Source organism: Zonotrichia leucophrys, chromosome 28 (assembly GCF_028769735.1).
Source record: "Zonotrichia leucophrys gambelii isolate GWCS_2022_RI chromosome 28, RI_Zleu_2.0, whole genome shotgun sequence".
Taxonomy (NCBI): domain Eukaryota; kingdom Metazoa; phylum Chordata; class Aves; order Passeriformes; family Passerellidae; genus Zonotrichia; species Zonotrichia leucophrys.
In genome coordinates, this window is record NC_088197.1 from 3,524,185 (window position 1) to 3,534,663 (window position 10,479).

A 10,479-nucleotide genomic window follows, 5' to 3' on the forward strand; every position below is an offset into this window, starting at 1 on the left:
GTCCATAAAGCCCCATAATAAGGCTGTGGGAGGTCCATAGGGTTATGGGGTCTCCACAGAGTCCCCATAAGCTGTGGGGTGTCCATGGAGTCCCCATGTGCACACGCGCTGCCCCGTGTCACCCATCCAGCATCGACCGGGACGGGCCCTGCTGAGCTTCCTGCCGCGTGCGCAGCTCCCGCCCCGCGCGTCCGTGGCGACGCTGCCGCTGATTGGTCAGCGCCGGGCGGCGGAGGCGGCGCTCTGGGCCGCGGCCGCGCTCTCTGTGGCCCTGGCGGACCGCGAAGATGGCGGCGCCCATGGAGGTGGCGCTGGTGTCGGACGCGGCGGGGCCGCTCTGCAACTGCTCGGTCTGGGAGCTGCACTCGGGCTCGGCCCTGCCCGGCTACCGCGGCGGCAACAGCGGCCCACGCGGGCTGGCGCTGCTGGGCGGCGAGCACCTGCTGGGGGCCCAGCTCGGCAAGAGCTACATCAACGTCTGGGAGCTCCAGAGGAAGGTACCGGCGCGGCGGGCGGGCCCGGGCGGCCTCGGCTCGGGGGAAGGCTTCGGGCTTCGCGGGGGGACTCCGGGCCCTGTGGGGGATGTGACGGGGGCACCCCTCCTGAGAAACCCCCGACCCTGTGATGAGGAGCCCCTTCATTCACAGAGCCCCCCTAAATCCATGGTCAGACGCCCTCATGGCTCCTCTCTCCACAGAGACCCCCTCATGGCCCTTCTCTCCACAGAGACCCCCCCCCCCATGGCCCCTCTTTTCGTGGATGCTCCCCTCTGTTCTCAGACACCCCTTCATGGCCCAATTCTCTGCAAAGACCCCCATCTGTCCCCTGTTGGACCCTCAGGCTCCCCCTCCCTCCATCATCCTGTGCAAGTGCCCCCCATCCCTCTGTTCGCAGAGATCCCCCTGAGCCCCCATTCTTGCAGCCCCTTCCCTTCTCTGAGCCCTCACTGTGCTCTCTCTCTGTCCCAGGACCAGCTGCAGCAGAAAATCATCTGTCCCGGGCCTGTGACCTGCCTGACAGCCTCTCCCAACGGGCTCTACGTCCTGGCGGGCGTCGCCGAGAGCATCTACCTGTGGGAGGTACTACGGGGTGCTGGGGCACTCACACTCACACCCTGCACGGTCTGTGGGAGTTATGGGGTGCTGGGGCATTCACACTCACACCCTGCACGGTCTGTGGGAGTTATGGGGTGCTGGGGCACTCACACTCACACCCTGCACAGTCAGGGAGGGTCCCCAATCCCTCCAATGTCTGTAAATCCTGATCCTGGAGTCAGGGTCCCCATCCCCTAAATGTTTGTAAATCCTGATGCTGGGATAAAGGCTGTGCTGCTCTCAGCCCACAGAGCAGCTCATTGAAGTAAGAGTGGGAGGAATTCAGGGAGAGGCTTCACTTTGCCTCATTCTCCTCTTTCCAGGCATCTCTGGATGCCCTGACTCTGCCTCAGGGGTCAGGCACTGCTCTCACTAGGCAGCAGCACAGGATCTGGTTTTCATTCAGTGCTTCTCCCACATTTCAGCTGCATATTTGTGTGTGCCCAGGGTGCCAGCAGCCCCTGCTGTGCTCTGGTCATTGTTCTGCTGGTTAATTACTGCTGGATTAATTTGGGATTACTGTTGTGTTCCCAGCACACCACTGAGCAAATGAAAGCAGTATCTTGTCCTGAGCCCAGGATTAAACCCCAGGATGCCTCACCTGGAGGTTTGAGCCTCATGGTGTGAGTGGCTCTACCTGAACCCATCAGGGTTTGTTTGTGCCAAAGTGCTTTTAGCTGAGAAAAAAATCCCTGAGGCTGAGCCTGCAGTGGGAGCTGCTGCCTGTGATGCTCCAAGCTGGGCCCTGCTTCAGCTCCTGTCACCCACAGATGTGTTCCAGAGTATGGCACTGTCACCCTCAGATGTGTTCCAAAGTATGGCACTGTCCCTCTGGCACATTGGAGAGGAAACCATCATGGAGCTGGAACCAGCCCCTAGAGCTCAGTTTTGTGCTGTTTATGAAACCCCTTAAATTGAGGTTTGCTTTGATTTTTTGGTGTAATTCAGACCATGAGAAGAAGCAGACTCTTATTTTATTTGAGGCTTTTTCTTTTCTTGGTTCCCTCCCCATCTGCAGTTGCTTTTAATAAGAAATGCTTGGGGGATTCCTTGTCCACCCTAAACCCCTTGAGCCACCTCTGGGGTGTCCTGCAGCTCTCATAACCCCACTGCCATCTCCTGAGGACCTGTGGGAGGAGGGAAGAAGTAATATAAATATTAAGAGTGAGCAAGAAATCTTTACTGCACATTTGTGACTTGGCCAGAGGAGCAGCTCTGGCATCACTGGGTTCCAGAGTTAAAGTGTCAGCACCTCTTCCAGTGCCATGTGCTGAATTTCCACTGAGTTCAGGCTGTTCCAGCTGTGCCTCAGTGGTGTCAGTCACTGTCCTGAGGTGGAACAGAACCCACCCTTCTCACCACATGATCCCAAGGCATCCTTGACTCCCTCCTGCCCTTCCTCTCCCTCCAGGTGTCCAATGGGAACCTCCTGGCCATCCTGAACCGACACTACCAGGACCTCACGTGCCTCTGCTTCACTGATGACAGCAGCCACTTCCTCTCAGGGGCCAAGGACTGTCTGGCCCTGGTGTGGAACCTCTACAAGTAAGGGGGGCTGGGGGGCACAGGGATTTTGGAGCAGGAGATCCCTCTAAGCCCACAGCTGGGTCTGTGCCCTCCTTCTGGGCAGGGAACCTTTCCTTGAGGGTCTCACCTGTTCTTGGGAACAGATGGTTCTGATTTCTTTCCCTGGGTGACACAGAGGAAATTGTGCCCTTTCCCAGGGTGTTTGTCCCTGTGGGATAGGAATCTCAGTATCTGTGTGCCACAGGGATTTTGGAGCAGGGGATCCCTCTAAGCCCACAGCTGGGTCTGTGCCCTCCTTCTGAGCAGGGAGCCTTTCCTTAGGGGCTTTTTGGGAGCAGGCAGATGGTTCTGACTTCTTTCCCTGGGTGACACAGAGGAGATTGTGCCCTTTCCCAGGGTGTTTGTCCCTGTGGGATAGGGATCTCAGCCTCAGTATCTGTGTGCCACAGGGATTTTGGAGCAGGAGATCCCTCTAAGCCCACAGCTGGGTCTGTGCCCTCCTTCTGGGCAGGGAGCCTTTCCTTGAGGGTCTCACCTGTTCTTGGGAACAGATGGTTCTGATTTCTTTCCTTGGGTGACACAGAGGGGATTGTGCCCTTTCCCAGGGTGTTTGTCCCTGTGGGATAGGGATCTCAGCATCCATGAGCCATGGCTGCCAGCAGCTCCCGTGTCCCCCTTGGTCCCTGCAGCCAGCCCCAGTGGGATCAGAGCCTGGCCCAGCTGCCCGTGGGGCTCTGTCCTGGCTGACCTGCCTGTCTCTGCTCTCCCCACAGCGTGTTGCAGGCAGAGCCCTCCCAGATCCCCGACCCCCGGCACGTCTGGTCCCGGCACAGCCTCCCCATCACCGACCTGTGCTGCGGCTTTGGAGGGCCCCTGGCACGGGCTGCCACCGCCTCCCTCGACCAGACAGCCAAGGTGAGGCTCATCTCACAGCTGCCAGACCCTTGGGGTCACAGCCAGGCTCCTGCCAGCTAGCAGGAAGCTGTCCCCAAGCTGTCCCCAAGCTTTACCGGGTTGCAGTGGCTTCATTTCTTGGCTGTCTCTGCAGTGACTCAGAGCTGCCAGAGCTGGGCTCTGCCTCTCCAACAACAGCAGTTTCTCTGCACCTGCCCCCAGGCTGGACTGCTGCAGTCCCTGCTGTCCTGGGAATGTCGGGGTCAGCTCCTCTTTTTTCCATTGCTGATGTCCACAGGGAGCAGAGCAGGCTGGAGCCTGTGGGGAGGGGATGCCCTGGGGGCAGGGTGGCCACAGAGAGGGTTCAGAGCTGTTTTGAAGCTGCCTGGGAAACTTCTGTCCTGCTCACAGAGAGGCTGGGCCTGGATTCTGAGCCTTGGACTCAGTTTCCCAGTCACATCCAGGAGGGAATTTCAGGATATCAGTGTTCCTCCAATCCTGCCATGAACATTCTCACCCCTGATTCTCCTGTCCCCTCTCACTCCAGCTCTGGGAAATCTCATCTGGGGAGCTCCTGCTTTCCGTGCTCTTCGACGTGGGGATCATGGCTGTGACTCTGGACCTCTCTGAGTACCACATGTTCTGTGGGGGCATGGATGGCTCCATCTTCCAGGTCGACCTCTGTGCCTGGGTGAGTGTGTGGGGCTGCAGGTGTGCCCTGTCACCCTGAGCCACTGTCACCTCCCTGCTGGGACTGGTGTGACCTGCCAGGGCATGGGAGGGTTCCTCTGTGTCTCCTCTGCCCCCTCCAGACATGGTGATGAACCTGGTGGGTTCAGCTTTCCTGAATTTTAACTCCTTTCTTTTCCTTCCTGAATTTCTTCAGCCAGTTCAGAGAGACCGGACCTTCCAGACAGAGCGGGAGAACGGGAAGGTCTTCAAAGGGCACAGGTGAGGAACCAGACGTACCTGCCAGCCTCCATCTGCCCACCTCACCAGCTCCTGGCACTCCTGGGGTCATCCTGAGTTTAAACATCCTGTTCCCCATTCCAGGAACCAGGTGACGTGTCTGTCAGTCTCCACAGATGGCAGCCTGCTGCTCTCGGGCTCTCACGACGAAACCGTCAGGCTGTGGGACATCCAGAGCAAGCAGTGCCTCAAGACGATGAATCACAAAGGTAGGAATGTCCTTATCTCCAGGATCCTCACTGCCAGAGGCCCAGTGTCTCACCTGAGCTGCCCTGGGCACTCCAGGTGTGTTTTTGCCCCTTGCTTCACGCCCTGGGAAGGGCAGAGGCGTTGGAGGGAGCCTGGGCTGTCTGGAGCTCTGCCCTGACCTTGCCCCGTGTGTTAACAACCCCCTGTGCTCTGTCAGGAGTGAGTCATGGATTTCACCCTGTCGCTGAGGCCACACGGGATCCTCCTCCTTGTTTTCCCCAGGGAGCAGTCACCCCACATGCACCCCAGCTGTGTCTGCAGGGGAGACAGCTCTGTGACCCCAGCAGTGAGCTCATGGGGCCTGAAGTGAATCCCATATGAGCAGCTGTCTGGGATTTCAGTCTGATGGCTCCAGTAAATTGCAGGAGCAGCAGTTGGGTGCCTCAGCCCCCTCAGAGCAGTGGGGGATTTACCCCTCCTGTTGTTGACTGTGGTTTCTGGCCCCTGGTGCTGCAGTGACCAGTGGGGCTGCCTTGGGCATGGCCCAAACCCCTCCCAAAGGTGATGGTGGGGACAGCCAGTCCCTGTGTTCCTCCGTGGTGATTGAGCTGCAGCCTCAGGGCAGTCTCTGCAAGCCAGGCTGCCTGCAGACCCTTTTCCTCTTCCCTTTGGCTGCCAAGGACCGTCCCTAATTGGGACCCACTGCAGTGCCCATCCAGCCTGGCTGGCACTAGAGGGTGAAAACAAACCAAATGGAGCTGTGAGTCATCCCAGGAGGGGAGGGGGGGCCAGGCTTTGGCTCTGAGCCGGGCACTGGAGTCCTCCTGAGGCTGCAGGCAGGAATGGACAGACCAGGCTCTTCCCAGGAGGAGCAGGACCAGGCTGACCCCACGCTGTGGGTGCTCTGCTGGCTCTCTGCTGCCTCTGGGCAGGGATTTGGTTTCCCTGGCAGCCTTGGCACTGGCATGGCTGTGTGTGCTCAGGAATAGGCTGAGATTCCAGCACCCCTGAGCTGTGCCCTGGCTCTGGAATCCCTGCAGGGCCAACCCAGCCCCCTCTCATGGATCCCTGTCCCCTGCTTGGCCTCTCATGAGCCCCCCAGCAAGGTCTGTCCCTGCTCCCTCCCCAAGGCAGAGGTGACAGGGCTGTGACATGGAGATGTGACAGCAGCCTCTGGCTCAGTGTCCTTGGGACAGCACTGTCCCTCTGCTTCCTGGGCATGGGGGGTGGCTGGGGACACACAGGACCCTCTGCCCTCCCCTCAACACTGCTGCAAATTAAATCCAAGGAGCTGGAGAGTGGCTCAGGGCCAGGCTGGTGCAGGGGGCTGTGTCACCAAGGGTGGCTTGTCCTTGGCAGGGGCAGTGGGTGGCATTTGAGAAATCAGGCTGCTGCTCCTGGGTGATGAGCTGTGGCAGTGCTGGTCACCCTGCCTGGCTGCCACCACTCTGGGGGGAAGCAGGGGACCTGTGGGATGAGCCTGGGAGCCACTGCTGCCCCCAAATCCCTCCAGGCCTCAATTCCCATCCTGTCACACGAGCTCCATCCTTGTCTCTGCAAACACAGCGTGGCACAGACCATCCCAAGGGCTCCCCCTGCAAGGCCATCCTGGGATGCTCTGGCTGATGTGTTCTGCTGGCAGCTCTGCATTGGAAGCTGGGTTATTTGGTTATTTCCCCCCAGCTAAGCCTGGTCCCCATGCCCAGCCTGGCCCCTGCTGCCCCAGGCCTTGAGGCAAGGTGATCTTGTGCAGAACTTCTGCACTGAGTGGCTGTGGGGGCTGTGTCCAGGTGGTGACCAGGTTTGGGGAACTCTGGGTTCACTCCTGAGGTTTTCTCCTCTCCACCTTTCCTCTCAAACTGCTCCATGAGCTGTCAGTGCAGTGGGAATGTCACTGATGGAGCACAGTGATCTGATCTTTAAGGAGGGAGTGACGCCATCAGAGCTGGCCAGGAACAGCTTTGGGGCCAGAGCTGCTGCTCTGCTACTGGGACCCAACCTTGAATCCTCAGAGGATCAGATTTAGGAGCAGGCTCTGGAGGGGTGGATGGTGATGACAGGGCCCTCATCCATATCAGAGCTGCTTGTGTCTGTCTGCTCTGCAAAGACCAAAATCCTCCAGCAGCTCTGAGCCTCCCTAGGCCCCGCCATGTCCCCTCCCTGACCCTGCACCCCTCTCCACAGCCCTGGCAGCCCCCTCCAGGTGCACATGGACCATCTTCACCTTGGAAAGGTGGAAATGGGAAAGGGGAAATGGATGGTGGGGCTGTGGTAGCAGTGCCCTGCTTGCTGAGGGGTGCTGGGGGCTGCTGTGCCTGACAGGGAGTGGGGGGACAGCACTGGGAGCTCACAGCAGCTGGGAGGGGGCGGGTAAGTAATTAATGCAGTAATTAACACACTCATCAGCTCTGCCATGGATTGTGGCAGCACGGAGCTGCTGATGGATGGCAGCTCAGGGTGGTGGGAGGCCGGGCTCTGCTCTTTTGGGGTCACAACCAGCCCTGGGCAGGCAGAGCAGAGTCCTGTGCCAGGGCTGCCCGAGGCCTCCCAAACCCAGCAGGGTCCAGCCTGAGCTGTCCCCTGTGTCCCCACAGGTCCGGTGACAAACGCCTTCATCGTGCTGGCCCCTGCCAACATGCTGAACCCCGAGGGGAAGCCCAGCGTGCCCCTGCCCAAGTTCAGCCGGCACCTGCACGGCACCGAGAGCAGCGACGAGCCGGGCGCCGAGGGGGTGACGCTGCGCCTGGGGCTGCACCAGCAGGTACTGGGGGCGCTGGGCAGGGGCACAGCCAGCCAGGAGGGGTTGTGGCAGAGAAAAGCTTCTCCTCCAGCTGCTGGAACCCGTTGGTGTTCCCTCCTGCGTCCTCCCCATCCTGGCTGCTGCAGTCATTTGTCCTCCCCAGCCCCGTGCTGCAGCGTGGGCTGGCTCTGCTGTCCCACCGTTTCCAGGCAGGGAGGGTCACAGCCCAGCCATCCCAGCCTCTCTGCTCCCCACTGTCAGTGTCTGCCTCTGTCTGCCTCTGCCCAGAGCTGATGGATAAGCTCCCTGGTGGTTGGTGGCAGCAGGCCAAGGGGCTGTTTGCTTGACAGCAGGATGGATCACCCAGGCTTCCTCCCATGGGGAACCCAGTCCAGGGGCATGGGGAGAGGGTCTGTGTCTGCTCTTCCAACCCCTCCATTGTGGTCCCTGCAGGAGCCTGGGCAGAGCTACCTGGAGAAGGCAGAGAGGATGTACTCACAGATGTACTCGACGAGGGAAAAGGTGAGAGCTGCTCCCAGGCTGGGAATTGGGTACTGACCCCTTGAGGGGGATCCTTGTCAGCTGATTTGAGCAAGTTGGGACATGGGAATAGGGGAAAAGAGCCCTAAAATCTGCTGGTGCCATGGGGCTGCACTTTGAGGAGGAGGAGGAGGGAGGGGACTGAAGGGTTTGGTGTTTACTGCTGGGGAAGGAGCAGCATCCTGTGCCTGTCAGAGCCGAGGCCCTGACTCTTGTCTGTTGTGTTTTCGTGTCACAGAACCTGGTGGGAGACCAGGAGCACCTGACGATCCAGGTGAGCGAGCTGGAGGAGGAGGTGAGCAACCTCCGCAAAATCAACAAGGACCTCTTTGACTTCTCCACTCGCATCATCACCAAACCAGCCAAGTGAAGAGGCTCCCCCCGCCCTCGCACCCCTCCGCCTCTCCCTGCCCGGCTCCTGGGGAAGCACCGCCCGCCCTCGGGCGCCGCCCAGCCGGCTGCGAGCCCCGGCTCAGCCTCCCCCGAGCCGGCACAGCCTGCTCCGAGCCGCGGGACTGACCCCGGCGCGGGGACAGCACAGGGACCGCGTTCACTCCGATTCGGGGCCGGGGGACTCTCGGGCGGCCGCTGCAGGAGGAGCCTCGCCGGCTGCTGGGAGGGCTCAGGATGCAGCTCCTGCTCATTCCCCGTTTCTTCCCCCCGCCCCGTTTTTTTGTTTCTTTTCGTTACTTGACCCTGCAGTGCAGACAGAAAAGTGGGGTGTTTTTTTTTCTCTCAATACCGGTTTGAGATTGGATTTTGGAGACCCCCTTGTGCCCACCCTGTCCTGGGGATTGCTGCTCGGTGCCACCAGACCCCACACTCTGCATGGACAGCAGGGGCTGAGGGGCTCCTTCTCTGGGGGGGCTGCTGCAACAATGGGGGGGTCCCTGGCTCCCAGGGCTGAGGAGGGGGCTCCTGATGTGTGTGGCAGGCAGAGCCTGGGGTGTCCCTGGGCTTTGGAGCACAGGTGGTGGTTTTGGGGCACAGGGTCACTCTGGGGAGGGGCGGGGGGACCAGCAAGGTGCTATTTCCAATCTCCTCAGTCAACAGTTTATATATATTTGGATCCAACGACTCTGTTTTCACGGTGTTTGGGGACTCGGCCTTTTGTATTGTCACAGCATGGCAGCGGGGGTTGTGGGTTTTGTTTAGGTTTATTTTTTACATAAAAGATTTGGTTTTTATAGTGAAAGATGCCCGTGTTGGTTTCTTTAACATGGCCACAGACCTTGACCACCTCTCACTGCATCCCTGGGCTGCTCACTGGGAGTGGGAAATTGCTTCTTTATCCCCAAACTGCCCTGTTGCCTTCACCCCAAGGGTCCTTCCCTGTCCCTACAGGGTGTTGAGGTGTCCCTTGGCCATCCCTCTGTGCCACCCCCCCTCCCTTTCAATACACCAAGTGCAGCTGATTTAAAGTGCATTTTAAAACCAGAGCATCCGAGCATCCCCAGTTCCAGAGAAAAAGCTTTTAGCTTAATCACTGGAGCTGTTCCTTTCCCTTCCTCTCCTGCTCCTCCTCTTCCTCCTAAGGTTTTGGATCAACATTCATCAGCTGCAGCAGGGACTGTCAGCACCCAGAGCCAGGGGCTGCAGTGGGGCAAGAGGTGGGAGCACATCCCTGCTGCAGGGAGCCCAAAAACAAAAATCCCAAACCCCAGAGCTCCCTCCCAGTCATCCCACAGTGGGGTTCCTGTTGGGGTGCTGCACTTAGAGCAGAAGGGAGGATGGGGCTTCCCAGAGAGCCCCCCATGCTGTGCCTGGTGTTTGGGGAGGGGTTTTCATTCCCTGCCCCTCCTGCATGGACAGTGAGGGCTGTCCTGTGTTTATCCCTGCAAGGGGGGCCCGTGGTCAGGGGGATTCCAGCCCCCCGTGACCCTCCGTGCTCTGGCAGGATTTGAGCTGCCCTCCCTGCAGGTCCAGCTCCGCAGGAGAATTCATTAGCTGTGACTCATTACATTTATTGATATTACATGAATCGATGCTTTTTGCCAGATGGATTTTGGCTCCATCCTTCATTTTTCCTTATTAATTTAGCGTGGCTCCTGCCCCTGTTGCTGGTGTTTGTGTGCTGGTGGCAGGGACCCTTTGGGCTGGGTCGAGCCTCAGTTTCCCCGCTGAGGATGAGGAGGGTGAGCCCACATCCCCTCCCTCAGCAGAGGAAGGCTGTGCTGCTGCTGCCCTTCTCTCCTTCCCCATACAGCAGAAGGAATCACTCACCCCTGGAACCTCTGGGCCTCGGGACCCCCGGATATTGAAGCTGCCCCTCAGACTCAGGAGGGATGGAGGGTCGGGCTGGGGGTCTTTATCGGGATGAAGGCAGCAGTTCACGGCTCGGGACCCACCCCAGGGGCTTTCTGGAGGAGGAGGATGAGGATGAGGATGAGGAGGAACATCCCAGTGCTCCAGAGGTATCGGGGACCACCCTGTGCTCAGCGGGCCCCTCCGTGCCAGGGGCGCCGAGGGTGGCAGCGCTCGGAGGGCAGCGCGGGTGGGTGCGGGGAGGGGGGGACCCGCGCCGCG

At 59.6% G+C, this 10,479-nt stretch overlaps 1 protein-coding gene across 1 annotated transcript; it reads left to right on the plus strand.

Moving 5' to 3' along the window:
* Positions 1-263: 263 nt before the first annotated feature.
* WDR18 (WD repeat domain 18) lies at positions 264-9,105 on the plus strand. The gene is made up of 10 exons (XM_064734506.1): positions 264-497; positions 969-1,079; positions 2,506-2,639; positions 3,395-3,536; positions 4,063-4,206; positions 4,402-4,466; positions 4,569-4,693; positions 7,268-7,434; positions 7,867-7,935; positions 8,192-9,105. The coding sequence occupies exons 1-10, from the start codon at positions 288-290 to the stop codon at positions 8,321-8,323; spliced, it is 1,299 nt and encodes a 432-aa protein (XP_064590576.1). The 5' UTR covers positions 264-287; the 3' UTR covers positions 8,324-9,105.
* The last annotated feature ends 1,374 nt before the right edge of the window (positions 9,106-10,479 follow it).

Coding starts and splice junctions, on each gene's coding strand:
- WDR18 (XM_064734506.1), top strand. CDS start 288: ATGGCGGCGCCCATGGAGGTGGCGCTGGTGTCGGACGCGGCGGGGCCG. Junction 1,080..2,505: donor AGAGCATCTACCTGTGGGAG/GTACTACGGGGT, acceptor CTCTCCCTCCAG/GTGTCCAATGGGAACCTCCT. Junction 4,207..4,401: donor AGGTCGACCTCTGTGCCTGG/GTGAGTGTGTGG, acceptor GAATTTCTTCAG/CCAGTTCAGAGAGACCGGAC.